At 38.1% G+C, this 24,780-nt stretch overlaps 2 protein-coding genes across 2 annotated transcripts in view; both read left to right on the top strand.

Moving 5' to 3' along the window:
• Positions 1 to 8,071, top strand: part of srcin1b (SRC kinase signaling inhibitor 1b) — a gene marked incomplete at both ends in the record, with an annotated part of 71,678 nt that extends 63,607 nt beyond the window's left edge. The window contains 7 exons of the mRNA XM_080049591.1: positions 440 to 587; positions 2,904 to 3,216; positions 4,225 to 4,582; positions 4,964 to 5,106; positions 6,178 to 6,327; positions 6,880 to 6,981; positions 7,910 to 8,071. Coding sequence (XP_079905717.1) covers positions 440 to 587; positions 2,904 to 3,216; positions 4,225 to 4,582; positions 4,964 to 5,106; positions 6,178 to 6,327; positions 6,880 to 6,981; positions 7,910 to 8,071 — 1,376 coding nt within the window. The remainder of the gene's footprint in view (positions 1 to 439; positions 588 to 2,903; positions 3,217 to 4,224; positions 4,583 to 4,963; positions 5,107 to 6,177; positions 6,328 to 6,879; positions 6,982 to 7,909) is intronic.
• Positions 8,072 to 18,870: 10,799 nt separating this feature from the next.
• Positions 18,871 to 24,165, top strand: LOC307266814 (uncharacterized protein). Its single transcript, XM_080048922.1, has 2 exons — positions 18,871 to 18,926; positions 20,568 to 24,165. The coding sequence occupies exon 2, from the start codon at positions 20,720 to 20,722 to the stop codon at positions 21,722 to 21,724; it is 1,005 nt and encodes a 334-aa protein (XP_079905048.1). The 5' UTR covers positions 18,871 to 18,926; positions 20,568 to 20,719; the 3' UTR covers positions 21,725 to 24,165.
• Positions 24,166 to 24,780: the final 615 nt, after the last annotated feature.

Consider the following 24,780-nt stretch of genomic DNA (forward strand, 5'->3'; position numbering starts at 1 on the left):
TTTATGGCAGGCAGACGGGAAAAGCCTGTGTTTATGAACGCTGCTTAATCACAGTTTACTTTGCTGCACTATGGTCATACTGTATTACCATTATTAATCCGACATAGTCACATATGATGTATGTATGTGTATATACTGTTTATATATCTGCTTGATTTTAATTTGAATTTCACTGTACTGTTTTTATCTCAAATTTGTTTTGAAAAGTATATTGTATATGGGGCGCCCTTAGCTCAGTTGGTAGGGCGTCCCCCCCATGGCCAGCAGCGGACCCGGGTTCGATTCCAGCCCGCGGTCGTTCTCTGCATGTCACTCCCCTCTCTGCCCCATTTCAACTCTGTCTCTACACTATCAATAAAAGCATAAAAATGCCACAAAAAAATAAAATAAAATAAAAAGTGGTATATAAATAAAGCGTATTATTATAACTCCCCTACAGACCAGTTCCCGGGTCTGCAGTGTAAGATGCGTGTGGTTCTGCGGGTCGAGGTCGAGGCCGTAAAGTTCCTGAAGGAAGAACCTCATCGTCTGGACGCGCTGCTGAGACGCTGCAGCAGCATGATGGAGGCTCTCTCCAACCTACGCAGGTACACACACACACACACACACACACACACACACACACACATGCACGCACGCACACACACACACACACACACGCAGGTACACACACGCACGCACACACACAAATACACGCACGCAGACACACATAGAATACTCACTCACTCACTCAGCATGATGGAGGCTCTCTCCAACCTACGCAGGTACACACACACACACACAAACACACACCCACATAGAACACTCACTCAATCACGCACACACACACACACACACACCCTCACACTCTGTCACACACACACACACACACACACACACACGCACGCACGCCACACACAAACACTCTATCTGTCTGTCTGTCTGTCTGTCTGTCTGTCACACACACACACTCACTTAATGTCTTTCTCACTCACTCACTCACGCACGCACGCACGCACGCCACACACACTCTATCCGTCTGTCTGTCTGTCACACACACACACTCACTTACTGTCTCTCTCACTCAATCCCTCAGTCAGTCAGTCAGTCAGTCTTTCTCACTCACTCACTCACTCACTCACTCACTCACTCACTCACTCACTCACTCACTCACTGTTCCTTGTTTCCTATACACACAGTCCTTCTATCGTTTTATCATCCATGTGGCGTATGAATCACTCGTTCTTTATCGGCCCCTCGAGGGACATCTGTGTCTGTGAGCGAACCATAAGTCACAGGATAAGATGGCAGAGAAAAATCGGTTGTGCTGGAGAAGTCATATTTTATTTTTAATAACCAGCCCCAGTTGAACAATCCTTCTTTTTTCAGTGCAACATTTTGGGAACAAAAACTGTGAAACTATAGAATTAAAATCGTGTTTTGCATGAAATGAGGAGGCCAGTGTATCATTTGAAGGGTTCAAATAAATCGGGGAAAGCGAGCAAATCAAACTCTCACAGTTGCATCATTCGTATTTTTAGGATTTTAAAACATTCATTCAACGGGGCGACTGTGGCTCAGGTGGTTAAGCGGGTTGGCCAACGATCAAAGGGTTGGCGGTTCGATCCCCGCTCTGCCACCTGTGTCATGGTTGTTGTGTCCTTGGGCAAGACACTTCACCCACCTTGCCTCGTGTGAATGTGTATGACTGCTGTATGTTTGAGGTGGTGGTCGGAGGGGCCGTAGGCGCTGAATGGCAGCCACGCTTCCGTCAGTCTGCCCTAGGGCAGCTGTGGCTACTATGGTAGTTTACCACCACCAGTATGACTGTGTGTGAATGAATGGAACCTGGAACCCTGTAAAGCGTGTTTGAGAGCCTTGAAAAGCGCTATATAAATCCAATCCATCATTATTATTAAAGTAGGCCTACTTTTGTAAAATTATTTTAAATTTGAAAAAAAAATTTAAATAAAATGCAAAAAAAAGAGCAAAATAATCAAATTCAATGAAAGGTTTGCATGTCTCATCTGGCTCATTCATGAGATGAGACCAGAAAATAATAATTAAAAACAAAGTATGACATTTAAACCGTCTTATTATGAATATTCCAATATTTTAGATAATCTTGTCTCAATGTAATTATGTAAAAATAGATTGAAAGTATTGCTAATATTAAAACACAGACATTTCTATTGTAGTTTGAGTGTATTTTAACTTCAATAAAATAATATAGTTTGATAATCAATCGTGCTAAATTGTATTTCTATCATTCCTTTGTTGTAGTTTCCAGTGTGTGCTTGCCCCTAACACATCCCTATAAGCCCTTACTGGTGTCCTGTGTGTATTGTAGTCTCTTGTATCCCTCCTATATGTACAGACAAGTTACCGACGGTGTGTGGAAAGGGCCCTAGTACTTGTAGTTTGAGTGTATGTTAAAGGTGCACTATGTAACTTTGGGTGTGTCAGAGAAGTGAAAATGTTCTAAGGTATATTCTCATAACTGAATTAACAAACTTTCCTCACAGTAAAATGTAGATCCCTGCAACACTGTTTGAAGTTAGAAAGCTTCCTGAAAAGTTACTGTTTCACTGTTGTTGTTTACAGCAGCAGGGCCCACAGTTTGGTTCACAACCATTTTCTAGTCTTAACGTTTGGTTCCAGGTTCCTGACAATAACTTAGTTTTGATTTATGATGATAGAATTATTCAATACTAAGAATTACTTGTAGAGAAAATATGTTTTGTAAACTAACTGCACATGTAAACAAATCCCCCTCCTCAATTTATCTGTTGAGAAATAATATAGTTTGATAATCAATCGTGCTTAATTATATTTTTTATCATTCATTGTGTTGTAGTTTCCAGTGTGTGCTTGCCCCTAACACATCCCTATGAGCCCTTACTGGTGTCCTGTGTGTATTGTAGTCTCTTGTATCCCTCCTATATGTACAGACAAGTCACCGACGGTGTGTGGAAGGGGCCCGAAGACTTCAACACCATCCATTCACAACAAAAGGATATTATGGGGTCTCGCGGGTCCGACCTGGACATCCTAAACAGCCCTACTTTGAGCCTAACCGACGGTTTGGCGAACTGGACAACGCCGGTAACCGCTAGCGACACAGACACAGTGGAACAGGACATAACGCCGTCGATGACTTTCAGAAGTCGCGTGATGCTAGACGAACTGCCAAGTCGACGGGCCGGGGATAAAACCGTATCGGCAGAAGTCAGACTGGTAAGTAAATAAGCTGTGTGTGTGTGTGTGTGTGTGTGTGTGTGTGTGTGTGTGTGTGTGTGTGTGTGTGTGTGTGTGTGTGTGTGTGTGTGTGTGTCAATGTGTGTGAGAGTGTCAGTGTGTGTGTGTGTTTTTCTCAATCTAAAACACAATGGACATGATTTTTTATTGTTATTTGCAGCATTAGCCAGATGGCAAAATATCCATTTACATTAGAGAATTGCGTCTTAGAAAGGGACTTAATTTTTCCTCTATCGAGACACTTTGCAGACTTGCAGCCCCAGCACAAGGCAGATTATCATTCCAGTTTTTCGCTCATACATTCAATTCTTTATTTTTTTTTTCCTGAATAGAATAAAATAAATTAAAAAGGCACTTAAATAATAATGAGTTGGAACGTTCAAGATATCCGATGTTATTGATGATTCTTACTGCTCTGCTTTGTAATGTGCAAAATGTGCAAATATGCAAAAGTATGTAATGATTTGGGGTCCAAAATGCCTCTTGATTTGTACAATATGTCTTATAATTAGTTTCTTTATTGAGTTTTTATACACCACTGTTATATTGTAATCTACATTTTAGTCAACATTGCAATTGACATCTTACGATTTTTCCAATATTTCTATATTATTTCCATAGTTTTTGCCAGTTTTGCTTTGATGTGGATTATATGTGGTTTTCAGACCTATTGCGTGGTCTAAAATCACATCAAGACATGTATTTACGTGTTGTATTTCACTCTATAATTCTCTTTCTTTACTTCTTATCTTAGAAAACACAAGACATGGATGTGTCTCAATTATACAGTATTTTTGCAGCACAAATTGCAGCAAATGGCCCGTTAGTATTATGCATTCACCATTTGCGCGTGTGTGTGTCTGTGTGTGTATGCGTGTGCCTTTGCTTGTGTGTGTCTGTGCGTGTGTGTGTGTGTCTGTCTGCGTGTGTGTGTGTGTGTGTGTGTGTGTGTGTGTGTGCCCGTTTGCATGTGTGTGTGTGTGTCAGGCGGCCGAGCGAGACTGGGAGGAGAAGCGTGCCAGTTTGACCCAGTTTAGCGCTCAGGACATCAATCGCTTGCTGGAAGAGACCCAGGCTGAGCTCATGAAAGCGATCCCAGATTTGGACTTCGCTGCCAGGCATATCAACAAGCCCGTGGTGCCCCCCAAGCCCCACAATAAAACCGTCCCAAATATAAGCTCAAATACGGCCACTTCTCCTGCGGCGGCCGTCGGTAGCCCGTCCAACGCTAACAGCACAGCTAACACGGCTACATCCAGCCCTTCCGACCAGTCGCCCGGCAAAGTGCAGCTGGCAGCCCAGAAGCTCAACAGTTTGGAGGGGGGCGGTTCGCATCGAGGCTCGGGTGAGTTTGACTGGTGTGTGTGTGTGTGTGTGTGTGTGTGTGTTTTTTGGTACTGCCATCTGTGCAGTAGATTGTGTTTATTTAGCTTGTGTGATGCCAACACAGCCTCTGTTAAACTGTACCTGCCAGTGATATAAAATGCAACCTCAATAAGACAAAGCTGAAAAAAACTCATCTGTTTAGCAAGATCTTGGGAATCTAACTCATCACCTTACCTTGCTTTCGTCAACAGAGTATAGGGGAAACTGTGGGGAAAAAATATATAAAAAATATAAAAATGTTACATTAAAGTCAATATTTGCTGAGAAAAAAACATGGACGTTGAAGTTGTTATTATCATTTGTTTATTAACATTATATTTATATTGTTATGTGTTTCCAGTGGATCTGAATGTGGCTCGGTATCGGACAGAGAAATCCTCCAAGTCTCCGCCCCCTCCTCCCCCTCGCCGGAGCTTCCCCTCCGCTCACGGCCTCACCACAAACCGAACGGGGGACGTGATAGTCACAAGCAAGAATATGAGGGTAACATCAACCACTAACGAGTGTGTGTGTGTGTGTGTGTGTGTGTGTGTGTGTGTGTGTGTGTGTGTGTGTGTGTGTGTGTCTGCCTGTCTGCCTGTCTGCCGTTAAATTACTACAGTTGTGTGTGTAATGTTCTCTCTAAAAAAAATCCCCCCAAAAAATAAAGTATTTGAAAAAGAAAGGAAAAAAAAACTATTCAAATGGAATACATAAAAACACATGATGTCAAACATATCCAAACGCTTCAGTCCAAGTGTCTGAAGATACACCGCATCCCTTTAACTGTCTCAGTGTTTTTGTATGTAAAGATTAAGAAAAAAAAAATCTGAGACAAGTTGATAGTTGTAGTTACAGCAGAGGGAGATCCCATTTTTATGTTAGATTTCTTTTGCTCTAAATCGTCCTTGATCTCTATTTCTCTCTCTCTCTCTCTCTCTCTTCTCTCTGTCTCTCTTCTCTCTGTCTCTGCTAAGTTAAAATTCTGTTTTTGTCTCCAAAATCAGACAGGCATCTTGGCAGCGTTAATTCAACAATGTGCTGAAATCCTTCCTCTGGGATCTTTGCCCTTCTCTGACTTTACAATGTCAAGTACTTTCTTTTTGGATTCGATTTATTTTTTAAATTCGTTTTACACATCCAGTTCAGTTTCAGGTCAGGGAAATGTAATGAATAACTGGCAGAAATACATAATTAAAGATTCAAACAACTCAGAATATAGCATAGATAGATGGGTGGATGGATGGATGGATGGATGGATGGATGGATGGATGGATGGATGGATGGATGGATGGATGGATGGATGGATGGATAGACGGATACGTAGATATATAGACAGACAGACAGACGGATACATTCTTTGATTTGAGATTAGATGTCAAATGCTAAAATATATTTTTGCATTATACACCAATTTAAAGATAGCTTTTTTAGCTTCTTAATTTTTTCCTGTTTAAGATGGAAGAATACATAGATAGATAGATAGATAGATAGATAGACAGACAGACAGACAGACAGACAGACAGACAGACAGACAGACACATTTTAAATCATCTTTATTTCTCCTGTATTAAGATGGAGGAAGACGGTGATTTGCCGAAGACTCTGGTGAAGTTGCGGCGAACCCCGTCAGACACGCCGCGCCCGGCGTCCACTCCGCCTGTGATCGCCGCCTCTGGTATCCAGGACGACGACGACGAGGAAAGAATCATCGCTGAACTGGAGGTATGACTCATTACATCACTTTACTTTAGTTTTTATTATTATTTTATTCTTTATTATTATTATTTTAACTTTTTACTTCATACTAATATTATTTTTTACTTTTCATTTGTATTATTATTATTTTTATTATTATTATTATTTTTACTATTTTTATTATTTTTATTTGTATTATTATTATTATTATTATTATTATTATTATTATTATTATTATTATTATTATTATTATTATTATTATTATTATTATTATTATTTTTTTATTTTTTTTATTATTATTATTTAAGTCTCAGATTTACTCATACTCATTGGGCCGGTTTCACAGACATGGATTAAGCCTAGTCTTGGACTAAATGGAATTTTGAATGGAGATTGTCCATTGAAAGTCCAATTTAGTCCAGAACTAGGCTTAATCCATGTCTGTGAAACCGGCCCATTGTGTTTCTCTTATACTTTTACTTTTTCTTTTTATTGCACTTTTTTTTATGAACATTTTTATTTTGCTCATTTGTGTTTGTCATTTTTGGTTTGATAACATGTCTCAACCCTGGATCAAAGATATTTGAGAGAGTGCCTGTAAAAGATTGTAGTAAACAGTACAGCACCCCACCAAAGGCCTCCCACACCCCTCCCCGCACCTTTGGGTCCTTGGGCAGAAAGGTAATATAAACAAAAACCACAGCCTTCTCCGCCTGCCACGCCTGTGAAATCTGCTTCTAGTACTTCTGACTGTCCCTTTAGCCCTTTTATATCCTGCTTTACTTGAGCCTTTAGAACTACTAATATGGATAATACAGAGAAGAAGAAATCAGTTTCTTCAAGAAAAAAGTGTTTTACTACGTCACCTGGTGCGTACAAGGATCTTTTAAATACTCTGAAACAGTCTATTTTTTTTAATTACAGTCTAAAAAGTCTCCATTACAAGTAAAAGTACTGAATATTAAATTCAATTATTTATCAGTAAGATTTACTTTAGGTGTCCAAATACTTTTGACCATGTTTGTATACATCTAGGGTAGGTATAGTAATTTGAGATTGGAAGGTTTTTGCTAATAACTTAAATTAGCCTAGCCTGCACTTGGTGTATATACTTCACAATCTCTACAGCCCTTTCTTATGAATGCAGTCTTTTTCATTGTTAATATTTCTATTTTCTATTCATATTCTTTTCATTCTTATTATAAAGTTGATTCAAATGTTTAGATTTTATTTATGAATACAAATTTGAACATGTAAAATAAAGCATACAAATGTAATCTCATTAATCTTAGTATCCACTTTATAATTTTATCTTAAAAATAATAATTAAAAAAAGATATGTATACTGTATATAAATATATTTTCATTCCAAAAATAACAAATATAGGAAATAAAATAAAAAAGTGCGCTAAGAAATAATAAATAACAAACTGAATAAATAAACAATAGATAAATAAATAAATTACAATTTAAAGATATATATAAATAACTTCAAACATGTATAGTAAAAGAAAATTGAAAACCAAGAGAAAAAAAACCCATAAAAGAATAAATAATTAATAAAGTTTTAATAATAATAATAATTGTGATTTTGTCTTTGCGCCCACAGAACAGCAGTAGCTCCCCGGGGCCGACTAAGGGTCCCACCGTGGCGGCCCGACTCAAACACCTTCAGCAGGGCAGTCTGGAGCGTCCCAAAACAAGGAAGCAACAACAACAGAAAGAGGATTTCCCCAAAGTACAGGGCCAGCAGCAGGTATTCCACTTCTAAACAAGCCTTCACCGGTGACTCTACGCCTCTCTACGCCTCTCAACTTTCCCCCTGCGACGAATCAACTGTATAGGTCCCACCAGCAAGACAATACATGAGATAATACCAAGGGCGTAGGTTTGCATAACCCTTGTTCCATACCATTATTTTGGGATTACAGGAATTGTCCCCTATCAATATTTGAAATTAAATCATAAGTGTTTCTTTTGGGCTATCTCAGTGTCATATAGTTTGTTAGGAGAAGCTTATAGATCTTAAAATTATACTGAAATTATATATATGACATTCATTTTGGGGTTGGAGGGGGATTTGGTTGTGTCCCTTCTCCCTACAAATGTTAAGAGCAAATTTACGCCCTTGGATTATACATAAAATGTTCTACAGAAAAGCTTGATTTGTACCAGGTCTTGATGTGTGTTTTGAGCTACTGGATCTAAACCTCGCTTTCTTGAAAATCAAGTTTTTTGTTGTGCGAGTATTTCGATATCTTGATTTCCCAAGGAAGGTTTTTTTTTGGTGGTGCTTGTGACTGATTATTAAACTAGCATTCTTATAATAGTAAGATCTATTCCTATAAATCTTCCCATATGCCTCTATAATATTCAGAAATGCCACAAAATTCTTTCATATCTCAAGGTTCGAATTGATGATGATTTTTTTCCCCGAAAATAATGTTTTCAAATTTCTTTTTTTGCTTTTGAAGTTCATTTCAATTATTTGTTTACGGCTCTCGACCATAGTACATGGTATGGAGCACAACATTCAAATAATAACACAACAAAACAATGGTTCAGACAGCGGGCTTTAGGGCCTAGTTCTGATTTAAAGTGAGACACTGCAGGTGAATAGGGTTAAACAATTTAGACTTAAAGATGTCATCATGACACATTACCAGTTGATTACTTACATTAACAATTTTTTTTTATTATATTTTTTTTCAGAAATGTTTTAATTAAATGCAAATTCGTCAATATATAACTTAAATTAATAAAAAAAAAGAAAAGGAAGACTGAACGAGGCAGAAGAGAACAAGGGAATATATATATTTCTATCAATATAGATATGGATGTATAGATATAACAAAACCATCTCAAAATTTGGATTTTAATGAACTTTAATATTTTTTAGGGTTCACAAATTCTGATAAAATGTCAAAATAAATGTCCTATATTAGATGAAAAACTAAACTCATGTTGCTCATAGTCAACACTGTCTGGCCGCCCACCAGCGACGCAAGGAAGTTGAGGAAAGGTTCAGTTTTATGCAAATGGTCTCCCACAGAAAAGCTACTTTAAGCACTTCAAACAAAATGCAATCTTCTCCATTCATTATGATGTAACTTTAACGAGCTAGGGGGGAATAAATAAGCAAGGAAGTTCCACCAGTAAATAATCAGATGGATGGATGCAAATTTAACAAGCTTCAGGTTCATGTGAGGCCAAAGAAAGAAAGACACCTGTGTGTGTGTGTGTGTGTGTGTGTGTGTGTGTGTGTGTGTGTGTGTGTGTGTGTGTGTGTGTGTGTGTGTGTGTGTGTGTGTGTGTGTGTGTGTGTGTGTGTGTGTGTGTGTGTGTGTCGGTGTGTGCGTGTGCGTGCGCTTGCGTTTCTATCTAACAGTGGACTTTGGCACTGTTACTCACTGACCAACAGGGGACCGCCGATCCAACAATGAACATGTTTTTATTCTAATTTGTATCACAGAGAAATGTTAAAATATAGTTTTAGCTTTATCGTCCTCTTTTAAAAGGAGTATTTGTAGTAAGAAAACACTCAGTGGGTGAAACAATAGGAACAAACCGTTCACCGTGGCAGTGAATGAAGTCCCCACTTTTATATGTAGATATCATTCAGGTTTAAAAAAAAGAAAAAAGAAAAAAAAGCTAAAGAAGTAAATGTTTGATAACCGACCTTTAAAGTGACCAGAAATAGAGGTCCTCACTTGGTCAATGTAAACTGATAGTCCACTGTTGGGTAGGTCGGAGTGTATGTGAGTGTGCGTCCGTGTGCATGTGTGTATCCGCGTTTGTACGTGTGTGTGCCTGTGTGCAGGGAAGGTTAAACTTAGTACTTTGCCCATTTTTTTTTTGTCCATTTTAAACTCCACTCGTCTTATCTACGCCTGCAGACACTCCAAGCTGCCCCTGACCTGCTGCAGTGAAGACTGTGTGTGTGTGTGTGTGTGTGTGTGTGTGTGTGTGTGTGTGTGTGTGTGTGTGTGTGTGTGTGTGTGTGTGTGTGTGTGTGTGTGTGTGTGTGTGTGTGTGTGTGTGTGTGATACAGCACTGACCCATCCGCGGCCACGGTCCATTTTTTCTAAAACGCTTTCAGAAATTCACTTGAGGGACAGAGAGAGAGAGAAATGATAACGTACAGACAGCCAAGGGACCATCTTAAACCCCTCACACCAGTTCACACTCACCCCTGAGAATTTTTTCATTTGAATTTTCTCATCTCACTTTCTGCATATGGGCCAAGTTTCAGTTAAATCTCGCCCGATGGTTAATTCATGCATTTAACCCATTAAACATGCAGCAACTCATTTAAACGCTTATTAAAGTAGCACTACCCCAGTTGGCCCAGACACACTTAGAGCCTCAACTTTCTGGTTATGGCTTACCCCCTCTCCCCCCCAAAAAAGGACATAAAATAGCACCTATTATGCTTTTTCCTCTTTCCTGACCTATAAATGCTGTTATAATGTTATACAGTCATGCTAAATGGTACCAAAGTCTCAGATAATTACTTACATTTTAGACAAGTTCCCTTCTTACTGCCTGGGAGGCTAAACAGCAGTACCAAAGTTAGACTGAAAAATTGCATAAAAGGTTCTCTTTAAGTATATTTCCATCCATGCAAATTAGGTAATATCAAATGAAAAGTTAGATTTTTATTCCATGATCATCATCGAAAAGCTTGTAGGTTCGATCTCATTTGATTATATCTTAATATGCGTTAAGAAATGTGAACTTTTTGTTAACCAGAGGGCTGTGGGAAGACAGCATTTATCTAGAGAAACAATGTAACACATTGTTTTTTCGAATGACGCAACATTTCCGCAGCAAAAAATGACAGTGCACCTGCAACCTGTCTGCTCCTCCTTTTGTGTGTGTGTGTGTGTGTGTGTGTGTGTGTGTGTGTGTGTGTGTGTGTGTGTGTGTGTGTGTGTGTGTGTGTGTGTGTGTGTGTGTGTGTGTGTGTGTGTGTCTCCCGAGGCACCGAGCTGCACCTTGTCACAACAAACAGTTTTTCTTTTTTATTGTTGAACTTAAAGCCGTTGCCAGAGCTCTGGATTCTTCCTCCCTCGTACACACACACACACACACACACACACACACACACACACACACACACACACACACACACCCTCGTACACTCTCCTCCGACACAGCCACAGACAACATGAGCATTCAGACAACGTGAAAAGATTTTTAAGTATTTTTCTCTTGGCAACACAGTCATTTATCCTCACTAGAGAATCCATCTTCTCCCAAACAATGTTCGCCAAAACTGGAATTACATTTTTGTCTAGTCCCTTGCACAGAGGCACAGAGGTGGATTATTTGACTTTAAAGCTGCAGTGTGTAGAATTTATTAGCAATTTCCCCGCTAGATGACAGTAAATATTTAGATATTACACACTGCATCTTTTTAAAGGATAATTCACAACGTTGGTCTTTTTTTTAAGCATTTTGCTTATATGTGTCTATCAGTAATAATATATTAAGACAAAACAAATGACTGGTTACTGAGAAGGCAAACGGGTTAAGAAACAAACCTCACAGTTAGCAAAATGTAGAGAAGCTTTCAGCATTTGTAATTTAAAAGTAATTTAAAAAACACAGGGGAGGTGAAGATATTCAGTAGCACCTGTGCCTCAATCAGCGCTATCATATGATATGATCATCAGAGAAAAAATTAGACTGAAATTAGAAATATTTAAAAGTTCCTCGTAGCACCTTTTTATCCTTCTTATTTATGGAACTTTGTAATCTGTATTTACCTCAAGGACACACCTTAAACATCCATCCATCTTGTTAACATGTCCCTCTCTCTCTCCAGACATACATTCCCCACACACACACACACACACGGACGCACACGCACACACACGCTCTCTTCAAACATACATTCCCACGGTGGTGTGCGCTTGTTTTTCACGCCCAGCGCAGTAAAAACGTCTCATCCATTAATCTTCCTTACCGTTCGTCCTCAACCCTTTTGCTTCAGCGAACACTTGGACGGACAAACGGTCGCCGGTCGTGTGTGGCCCATAGACCCTAGACAGGCCATCACAGGGAGAATACCTCAGTGAGGTACGGTGTGTGTGTGTGTGTGTGTGTGTGTGTGTGTGTGTGTGTGTGTGTGTGTGTGTGTGTGTGTGTGTGTGTGTGTGTGTGTGTGTGTGTGTGTGTGTGTGTGTGTGTGTGTGTGTGTGTTGTTAACTTAGTACTTGGCCCATTATCTCAGTGAAGGTGGTCTGGTTGGTTTATGATGATAGAATAATGAAATATTTTTCTCTGCAAATGTGAACAAATCCCCCCTCCCCTGAAACTGCATAATACACCTTTAAATCCATGGCTAAAAGACACACACACACACACACACACACACACACACACACACACACACACACACACACACACACACTTTACTGTCCTTAAGAACACACTCCCTCTCCTCCTTTTCATCCCTCCATCCCTCCTTCTTTCCTGCGTCACAAAGAAGAAAACGAAGCTGAATTTAATATTTTCAGTCTGACAGAGCAGTGGTGTGATCACAGCACAGCAGTATTTCTGCCTGTTTGCAGCTCAGTGACAGACACACACTCTTTCTCGTCTACACACACACAGGCACACGCACACACACACACACACGAACACCACACACACCACACACACTGTAGGACTGTCATCTCCGCCAATGCACCAAAAACCAGACGTCCCCAGTGACCACTCAGGCGATCGCAGTGTAGAGTGAGTGGTAAAGGGATGGGAATGGGGTTTAGACCAAGATATGAGGCCAGACACTGCAGGGGTAAATTGGGGACATGTCCTAACTTAAATACTGTATATCATCATGACACTTTACCAGTTGATTACTAGCATTAAAACAATTATTTTTTGTATTACAATTTTCAGGAAATTTGACAATATTTGACGAAAACCAAAAATATAGATTGGATAAAGTTGGAAAGAGTTCAAATATTTATTTTTGTTTAGTCTATAGTCCATTAGTGTGCATAACAAGTTTTGGATGCAGCTTTTTTTTCATTTTATTTATAAAATAAATACTATATACAGATCTTAAAAAAGAGAAAAACATATCATAAATCAAACTATTCACAACATATGAACAAATCCTTCTGTACTAACCTTCAGAATAGTGCTGAGAATGACTATGGAAAGTTTAGTTGATGTAAGTGCTTTTAGAAGTTGCGATTTTTGGTTTGAGAGTATTGAAAAAAAAAACTAATGTTGAGATAATATCCGTTAAAGATGGTTGTATAGGAGAAATATACAGACGCAAACATACAAGGTTTAGTCAATTAAACACCTTAATGTACATTGTTTTACACTTTTATTTATACATGTATGAAAGAAGACATGTTATGGAAGAAAAATAGGCAAAAATATCAACATTGACCAGAGCTTGAAAAAACTATATTTTAGCCTGCAGTTTCTCACTTTAACAGAAAATTGAATTACATTTTTGTCTGTTTGTAAATTTTGATTTTTGTCTTTTTTTCTCCCCCTCCCTTTCACTGCTTCTTGCTTCCATTTTTTTTTCTTTCTCTCTTTTCGTGTTTTTTGACTATTTTTTTTGGCTCTTAAATCGTCCCTTCTTTGCTTGCTGTTTTGGGGGCAGTGCTGAGATATTATTTTAATTTTTAACAACTGATATATAGCTGCTTCCAGTGTTACCGTGGAAACACTGCTCATGCTTCTGGCGAATGATCATAAAAGAAATGAAAAAGTTTGGAAAGTTCAACATTTCAAGGCAACTCTGAACAAGATTTTTGAAGCTAAAACTAAAACTTTTTTATGTCGTCAGCAAAAACTTATTCATTGACATTTTGAGTTCTACATGCTGAGAATTTCAAATAATAACAGTTGTTCCACCTGATTCTATGTCTTACTGATAACAAACAAAACCAAGTTGGACAAAATGTTGCTTCAAACATCAAACTTTGTTAAAACTGTCTGAACAAAACTTCATACGTAAGCACACCTTCTACTTTTTGGAAGTCTTAGTTTGTATAACTCAAAACTTGAAGATACATAACATACAATTTTAATGATAAGTTATCTCAACTCAAGATTATTAGTTGGCTCAAATGTAGACAGTTTCCTTCATACTTAAGACTTTTGTTTGGCCTAAAAAACTCAAAAATCTTGTGAATCAAGTTTTCCTAACTTTTTCATGTTTGCAGTGTGTTCTGTGTGCCGGTCTTTCTCTCTCTTGCTTTGCTCCATCCTGTCTGCCTCGCAGGTCTCAGCGTGAGGAGTGAGTTACTGGATCAATCCGGTTATGGACTCGTATCACCAAAATAGGTAGCCCGAATAGGACGTCACAACACACACACACAATAAGTCCAAACTACAGTTTATTTTCATTTTAGACCAATATGAAAGAAGGTATTTCATCAACACAAACACAAATAGATTTTTTTTTATTTATTTAAAAGGGAAATCACACATTAATAAACACAAGCACCAGAGTTAATGAAAACTGTAGTTACCTTAATTTTAGATTAAGAAGTTAAAATATTTGTAATATTTGCATCGACTCTGGGCCTATAGAAAATAGCTGTGTGGGAATTTCACTCACTTTTTGTTTAAGATTATTTTTTGGCATGTTCAAGCTTTATTAAACAGTACAGAGTTGAAATGGGGAGACGGAGAGAGAGAGAGAGAGAGGGGGGGGGGGATGACCTGCAGTAAAGGTCCACGGGTCGGATTTGAACCCGCGACCACTGCAACGAAGGCTGGAGCCAATATGGTACACACTCTATCCACTACTATACCGGGGCGCCCCAATACATAATACAGGCTATTGTTGCTGGAGGGAAATATAAATCTAATACTGCGAGTGTGTGTTCGTACAACTCGCAGTAATGACGTTACACACGGACGCTTCACTGTATAGCTAATACATTTATGGAATGTATTATAAGTAGAACTCTGAAATAGCATAACAAGCTAGCACGAACGTAGACAAACACAGTTAATTAAAAGTATAACCTAAATAACTTCTTCTTCACAGATATATTGTATGTATATTAAAAACGACCATACATTTTAGTTTTTTGTTTTGGAAAGAAATCGCTTTATTTACATGTAAAAAAGAAAGAAAAGTCTCATCTATGTTTTGTATTATCAAACTTTTTTTGTATTTTTATACTTGACGAAGAGAAGAGGACTCATGTGACACATTTATTCTGTATATTATTATTTTTCTGCGTTTGAAAGATTTTAACATTTTGTTTATTGCGTAACCATGATCACACTATGTTGTAGAAGATTGGTTTTGAAGGACTGAACAGTGTATACAGGTGAAACTTGAAAAATTAGAATATCTTGCTAAAGTTAATTTATTTCGGTAATTCAACTTAAAAGGTGAAAATAATATATTATATAGACTCATTACATGCAAATTGAGATATGTCAAGCCTTAATTTGCTATAATTTTGATAATTATGGCTTACAGTTTATGAAAAAAGGCCTTTTAAATACAGAAATGTCGGCCCTCTATATATAAAGTATAATCATACATATGTACTCAGTACTTGGTTTGGGCCACTTTTGCCTGAATTCTTGCCTCAATTCCAATTAATTTTCATGATATTCTAATAATATGAGTATCATCTGTAGTACCAACACATGTATTACATTAAAAAAAGCACATAACCTTCCTCTAAGAACTTATCACCTCACTAAAAAGGATGCCCCATTTTATAGCCGTTTTCCTGTTAACTATAACCAACGGTGTATGTACGTATGCACAGAATTTAACAGTTTAATTCTATAGATGGATTTCTTGATGAATGTGTGATTGTTCAAACCATTTGTGGATGTTCAAAAATGTATATAAACCCCCAAATAATATATTACAAAATGGATTTTATGTGGACATTTTTTTTTAAGATGGAGAAAATAAAAAATGAATAATTATCCAAAATAAAATGGCATGCATACTGTAAACATTCCTGGAAAAATCTGCACGCTTGGGTCAACAAAGGTCTAATTTTTCTTGTCAATACTTCTGTGTATACTTTGTGAGTGTATGATAGAGTAAACAAAAAGTGTACAGTAGTAATTTTTGTATTATGTTTAAAAATGGGGGTCGGTAAAATGCCCCTCCCCCTATCTTTTACTGTCAGAATAAAGAAAAAAAAGTTATTATATATCTAATCGAGAAAGATATTTGAATGATATTGTATATCAATTAAAGTCCGAGAGTGATGCTTGCTGTGTGGGGTAAGTGTTGTTTGTGAATGATACATCTAATACAAAGTCAGTATAACTAACTAAAGACCAACTTAACAGTGCAAAAAAACACCTCGCAACTTTGTGTATGGAAAGTTAAAAGTTGCTGCTTTCGTCTGAGAAAAAATCAACCGAACTTAAAAAAAAAATGGTTGCTGCTTTTGTAGGTTCCTGTTGTGTTTTTGTGACAATAAAAAGTGACCCTCTTATAAATGATGGTGGTACGATGTCTCATCTGTGAATCTGTGTGTTTTTTTACCATCACTTGATGTATTTTCTTGATTAATTAAGAGTTAAAAGTTTTTAGAGAACAGATTTTGGATACAGCCTTTTTTTTTTTTATAAAAGAATTGTATGCTCAGGTCCAAAAATTGTATGTTCTACATGTTTTTTAAGAACACAATGTATCATAAATCAGGCGATAAACAACATATGAACTGTAATAACATTCATAAAAGTGCCACGAATGTAAAACACACTCACACACAATTATTATTATTTTTTTTTTTTAAACTTATATTAAAAAAAATCTAAAAATATAAAAACACAACTGTCTTATACATGACGGTGGTACGATGCCTCATCTGTGTATTTTTTACTATCATTGGATGTTGATGGGGCGACTGGCTCAGGTGGTAGAGCTGGTTGGCCAAAGATCGAAGGGTTGGAGGTTCAATCCCCGCCCTGCCACTTGTGTCATGGTTGTTGTGTCCTTGGGCAAGACACTTCACCCACCTTGCCTCGTGTGAATGTCGATAGTTAGCCTGCTATCGCGAAAACCGTCGGGATGACCTGCAGTAAAGGTCCACGGGTCGGATTTGAACATGCGACCACTGCAACGAAGGCCGGAGCCAATATGGTACGCGCTGTATCCACTACGCCACCAGAGCACTCCCACAGTACCTAATTAAGTGCATTCACATCATCTGTAGACGTTAATATGCAATGTATGTACAAAGCGTTCAATACACCCATTAAAACATCCTACAGCCACTTATAGATTATAAAATGATATACAAAAACTGTGAGAATGTGTGTAAATAACGTCCATGCATACAGACGAGATGTGGGCATGTGAATACAGAGCTACATACACACACACACACACACACACACACACACACACACACACACACACACACACACACACACTACCTAATTAACTAGAGGGCTCAGACACCACTGCAACAGACACTAATTAGTGTTAAAGTTCCGTTTTGTTTACCTTCGGGGTAGATGAGCGCGAGGCGAAAGGTGAGAGAGTTATTATGATAAATAGACTGTGTGTGTGTGTGTGTGTGTGTGTGTGTGTGTGTGTGTGTGTGTGTGTGTGTGTGTGTGTGTGTGTGTGTGTGTGTGTGTGTGTGTGTGTGTGTGTGTGTGTGTGTGTGTGTGTGCTTTGACCTTCAGGCTCTGCTATTGCAGTCAGGACATAAGTTTGTTTTCAATCAATCCGCTACCTGTCTGTACTGTGTGTGTGTGTGTGCTGAAAAATTACATGTTGCTAACTACAGTGAGTGAGCCTATTGTTTACAAACCAGTTTACAGAACCTAGGATGTGTATTAACACTCAGCTCAGCTTTCGATATACCTTGTGTAAATTGACCAATAAAGAAAAAAACTTAAAGATGCAGTGTGTAATATGACATCATCAAGAAAGTTCTACAAAGTTCTAGAATGCAGCGCTCCCTGGGTAACCCCACCCCTTTCGAATAATAACAGAAGCTACAGTGGCCTTCAAGGACAAGAACAATTCTAAATTTTAAACAATGCACCTGATGACATTCCAACTATGACACTTTCAAGATGGCGCCAATAGGCCTTGGTCCAAAATATGCAGAAATATAGACATATATGAGACCCTTTCTAAGGGAAAAAATAATAATTCAAAACTTTTTTTTCAGCTATTATGCACTAAATTAAATGTACTTATGGATATTATAATTACTTTCTACAAAATCTGCTAGGAAATAAAACCCAAAATTCTACACACTGCAGGTTTAAGTTAACACAGTATGGACAGGTGGGATCCGCTACCTGTCCGTGCTGTGTGTGCTGATAAAAATTGTGATAAAACACAGCCTAGGCTCGGTAAACTGGTATGTAAACAAAGGGGGGAATTGCAGTACATGCAGGTGAAATATCTTATACAGAAGCCTTATATCTTGATGTGTGTGTCATGGTAATTGTTCCACAGTTCCCACATTCCCTTCAAGGCACCTGGAAGTGAAATAGTCTGACTGTTAACTGTCTCCGCCCTCCTGTCACTCATCCACTTCCTGATATTTAACATGGAGTGCGCAGTTTTGAACACGTCACTAAACCTGCGACTGTGTTAACAACAACAAACACGACACCAGCAGCAGAAGGTGAATCATTTTTTTAATTCACTTTTCTAATGTGTGTTCTATGCTTGATGTATTTTAATCTTGATGTATTTCGTGACCCTGTGAAGCCCTTTGAGTAGGCTGAATTGTGTCTGAATTGTGCTATAGCAATAACCTTGCCTTGCCATTCAAACATGGGAGCAGACGACAAACTGTAAGTACAATACACACAGTGATCTGAATCTACTGTTGGTTAATACAGTTTGCTGTGTGTGTGTGTGTGTGTGTGTGTGTGTGTGTGTGTGTGTGCGTGCGTGCGTGCGTGCGTGCGTGCGTTAAAGGTGTAGTAGGCAGGGATTCTGGTAAATCACTTTTGGGCAAAATCAGTGAATCTCCTCCCGATCTGTACTGTGTGTGCATTGAAAAAAAATCCAGTGTTAATACGGTGATACATAATATACATACATAATGAAAAAAAAACTTTCTTGATCTGATTTTTGTTTCTCTCCTGTGGCCCTAAAACTCTTCTGTACTTTAGTATGTAGTGTAGTAAAAAGACTAAGTATGTGATTTGGAACGCAGGGATGTTTGTAGCCTCTTGTTCGGTTTTATTACGTGTAGAGACTTGTTCAGGCAGAAGCATGAAGAAGTTGCTGAGTCATTAATTCACAAACTGGAAATTCTACATGTGTTAAAGTGTAAACAGAAACACCCTTTTTACATTGTGAACCTGACACCATAACCGCCTGTATGGAGCCTTGAGGGTGCCATCAGAATATATACAGGGGTTTTACAGACTCACAAAGTATTATAAAGCATTAGATATCAAATATTATCATAACATAAATACTGATGATAAGTAAGTAAGTAACATTTACCTATATAGTGCTTTTCACAGACAGGGTCACAAAGTGCTTTACAATGTGCATAGAAAATAAAAGCATAGTAAAAATGTCTAAGAATAAAATAATTAAACCTGCAGTGTGTAGAATTTTGGGTTTTATTTCCTAGCAGATTTTGTAGAAAGTAATTATAATATCCATAAGTACGTTTAATTTAGTGCATAATAGCTGAAAAAAAGTTTTTGAATTATTATTTTTTCCCTTAGAAAGGGTCTCATATATGTCCATATTTCTGCATAGTTTGGACCAAGGCCTAGTGCCGCCATCTTGAAAGTGTCATAGTTGGAATGTCATCAGGTGCATTGTTTAAAATTTAGAATTGTTCTTGTCCTTGAAGGCCACTGTATCTTCTGTTATTATTCGAAAGGGGTGGGGTTACCAAGGGAGTGTTGCATTCTAGAACTTTGTAGAACTTACTTGATGATGTCATATTACACACTGCCCCTTTAAATTAGTATTTTTTTTTTAAACTATCTTGTTTAGGAAACAGATTCTAGAATGGAATCAAAGAATTAATTTTTTAAAAGTGATTCAAATTTGACCATGTGATGTTCAACTTATAAACCGCATTTAGATGATTTATTCATATCAATTAATGCATTCGACATGAAACAGCTTTGTAAAACATATATTTCACCTCAATACAATATTTCAGTTCCAGCTCATTTCTCTGTGTACATTTGTTTATCATAAGTTGCATTATTTGAATGGTATAGTCCACATCATGTATATCAGATTGAGTTCAGAGAGTTTTAATTATTTCTCTGTTTTTCACACACAGGCAGAAAACTGAGAATTTCAGCTGAGAATCCTGTGTGGTGATAGTTTTAAGGACCTTAAACTCCATCCATCCATCTGACCACTCCTCTTCAATCAAGTAGACACCACTTTGCCTCAGCACCACGTGGATTTATATTCAAAACTACCCCACAAATGGAAAACTTATTTGATTTTGACGGCTCTTCTACGGACTACAGAGCATTTCCCACGTCACCTGCGTCACCTGACCTAACAGACCAACTCACTATCAGTTTGACGTCCTTCCTCAAAATCTACAATCGACGGCGAGATCTTATTCGGATACAAACGTCCGCTCAACTTCACCAAATGCACGAGGAAGTTTCTGAGACGAACACAGGTCGCGGTGTCGGAATTTTCGCGGTTTTCGGAGGAGTTTTCGGCGCTACTTGTGGTTGCGTTACCGGTGGAATATTCGGAACTTTGGGAGCAGTTAGCGCAACAACTTTTAGCAAATTCTTTGGCGATATCAACGCGGTCGGTGCGTCTGTAGGCTTTTTCGGAAGCCTGATCGGTGGTGTGGTTGGCGGGGCGTCTTGTGGTACTATCGGGGGTGCATTGGGCTCTGCCGTACAAGCGAATGGAAGTCAAATTCACGGTGTAGTCAGCGATGGAGCGTGGTTCGCGGTTGGTTTTGCGACTGGCGGTGCAATCGGAGGTATTTTCGGCGGGAAGGTGGGAGCGGTAGGGGGCGCTATCGGTGGCGCTTTCGGTAGCATGTACGCTACGAAGTTCGCGGTGGGTTTAGTCGGACGATTCGTAGGTTTTTCTCGTGGAAATAATAAAGAGTCTAAAGAAGAAAAAATCAAGGCAAATAAGGTGAAAAGGATGAAGAGAACGGGGGATTTCAGGGAGTCAATCAAGCCGCTCGTGGAAGAAATGAAAACGATCAAATCGATAAGCGACAAAATGGCCGCCTCATCCTCCTCCAGTGGTGCCTTGGTGGGAAGTGTAGCCGGGCAAGTAGCAAAGACGCTAGCTAGCATTAGCACAATGGAGGAAAGCATCAGTGTCACTCAGGAGGCCTCAGATATGACCAGTGTCGAAGAAACGGCGAAACAGTGCGAGAAAGTCACGGAGGAGCTGAAGAGGACGAGAGAAGAAGCGGAACAACTCCTGGATTCACTGAAAGAACACTGAACAACAAACAGCAATGGAACAAGACCTGGAAAAAACTCAAAATACAATTGTATTCTAAAAAAAAATGTTTTTTGGGTTAAATATACCTAAATACGGAAGTTATAGGAATCCTTTACCATCTAAAATCCTCATCAAACTACATCAATTCAAAATGACCAGGCTTAAACTTTAGACAATAAACCACATAAGCATATCTCTCTATACTCTACTGTATGTACAATGGAACTGTTTTGTTCATTATGACATCTTCAAAGAGAAACTGTGCACGTTTAACTCAGAACTGAGAAATGCAAGGCATTCTTTCTTTTCTGACATCATCACCAAAAACAACAACAATGCACGTGCCCTGTTTGCTACTGTCGACAGATTAACAAACCCTCCTGTGCCAGTAGCATCTGAGCATCTTTCCACGAGGGCCTGCAATGAATTTGCCTCCTTCTTTACTGAGAAAATTCACAAAATTAGACAAGCTGTCACTGCATCAATACCAAGTTCAACATATGTGTTCCCTCTTAAAATCAATTCAAATGCAATGGCAGAATTTTATCTTATAAACCACAAAAACCTGGAGGACATTATACAACACCTGAACTCCTCATCCTGTTGCCTTGACATTCTGCCCACAGGCTTCTTTAAAACTGTTTTTAGCTGTATGGCCTCAGATGTTCTACAAATTGTCAACATGTCCCTTCAGACAGGTGTATTCCCACAGGCCCTGAAAACAGCAGTCATCAAGCCACTCTTAAAAAAGAACAATCTAGATACATCACTCATGAAAAATTATAGGCCCATATCTAACCTACCATTGTTAAGTAAAATCATTGAAAAAGCTGTTTATCAACAGCTAAATAACTACTTAGCAATGAATAACTGCTTTGAAGTCTTCCAGTCAGGATTTCGACAACACCACAGTACTGAGACTGCTCTGGTTAAGGTCCTCAATGACATCCATTTAAACACAGACAGTGGCAAAAGTTCTGTCTTAGTTTTACTGGATCTCAGTGCCGCTTTTGACACAGTTGACCACAGCATATTACTAGATCGACTAGCAAACTGGGTTGGACTTTCTGGAACCGTACTAAGCTGGTTTGAATCCTACTTAAAGGATAGAGACTACTATGTGTCAATAGGCAATTTCACATCTGAGCGGACAAATATTGAATGCGGGGTCCCCCAAGGTTCCATTCTTGGCCCTCTTCTATTTAACATCTACATGCTCCCACTAGCTCAGATTATGAATAAGAACAAATTATGCTACCATAATTATGCAGACGACACACAAATGTACATAACCATATCACCAGGAGACTACAGTCCGATACAGGCACTGAGTAAGTGCATTGAACAAATCAATGATTGGATGTGCCAAAATTTCCTTCAATTAAACAACGATAAAACTGAAGTAATTGTCTTTGGTGCCAAAGATGAACAATTAAAAGTCAGCGCACAGCTTACATCCATTATGTTAGAAACTACACCCCAAGCCAGAAATCTTGGTGTTGTTGTAGACTCCGACTTGAATTTCAAGAAACACATAAAATCAATCAATAAATCAGCCTACTACCACCTAAAAAACATATCAAGAATTAAAGGGCTTATGTCTCAGCAAGATTTAGAAAAACTTGTCCATGCATTTATCTTTAGTAGACTTGACTACTGTAACAGTGTCCTTGCTGGCCTTCCAAAAAAATCTATCAGACAGCTTCAGCTAATTCAGAACGCTGCTGCTCGAGTCCTCACTAGGACCAAAAAGGTGGATCACATTACCCCAGTTCTGAGGTCTTTACACTGGCTTCCAGTCACTCAAAGAATTGATTTCAAAATTCTGATGTTGGTTTATAAAGCACTAAATGGTTTAGGGCCAAAATACATTACTGATATGCTGATAAGTTATGAACCGTCCAGAGCCCTTAGGTCGTCTGGGACAGGTCTACTTACAGTCCCTAGAGTTAGGACTAAACGAGGAGAAGCAGCTTTTAGTTTTTATGCACCAACAATCTGGAACAAACTCCCAGAGAACTTGAGGTCTGCTGCAACTCTCAGTTCTTTTAAATCGAGTCTGAAGACTTTTTTGTTTCCTTTTTAACTTGCAATTTTCATTTTATTTGCTTCTTTTATTATGTTTTTAAATCGAGTTTTAATTAGTTTTTTTTATTTGCTTCTTTTATTCGCTTTTAAATGTTTTATAATGTGTTTTATGTATTCTAATCTTGCCCCTGTAAAGCACTTTCAGTGGCCTTGTGTCTGAATTGTGCTATATAAATAAACTTGCCTTGCCTTATCTTTGGTAAGAATTAATTCTTGGCTGTTTTGTTGCACTGATAAATAATAAAGTGGCCACTAGGTGCTTATATTATATGTATTATCTGCTGTCGTCCATCATTTAAAAACCCACTTACAATTTATGGTTAAATAATAAAAAAATACACAAGGAGTGTAGAAAGGGCTTCCTGATAAGTAATACATTTGCTTCAAAATACATCAAACTTAAACATGCTGATGTATTTATTGTACTAAAGGAGAAGTAAGTGATATTTTTTTGTTGTTAATATGCCTGATAAATTACTCTATTTTCACGGGGACTGCTAACTACAATCACTGACCAGAAGTTAGCTAAAAGGACCATATCTCTTACCTCTCCTTTAAATGTTGTATTACTTATTGTTACATTTGTATTTTTCTCATAACTTAATCTGCTGTTATTTTCATTCCACCTATCCAGTATATGTAATGATGACACTCAATCACAAACGGTATAAAATGCTTTATTTGTTGAAATGCACAAAGCAAAAAAGTAGAAGTTTGTCATTTTCTTACACTTCAGTTTTTAAAAATAATTTAAATATATTACACATCTTCATCCTTAGATTTGTTTGTTGAGACTTTCTTCTACAAGACATTAATATGGACATTTTTTATTCATATTCTATTTAAAATAAAACCAATTTAAAAAAAAAATCATCTCCCGAGCATTTTTTTTTTCATTTTTCTTTTAAGAAATCTATCTAAATGATTAACTAGCGATCCGTCTATCAAATTACATTAATTTTTTAAAT

The sequence above is a fragment of the Ammodytes marinus genome (genome assembly GCF_949987685.1).
Source record: "Ammodytes marinus genome assembly, chromosome: 20".
Lineage (NCBI taxonomy): Eukaryota > Metazoa > Chordata > Actinopteri > Uranoscopiformes > Ammodytidae > Ammodytes > Ammodytes marinus.

What these genes read in the sequence shown, in the direction of transcription:
- LOC307266814 (XM_080048922.1), top strand. Translation starts at nt 20,720, where the DNA reads ATGGAAAACTTATTTGATTTTGACGGCTCTTCTACGGACTACAGAGCA.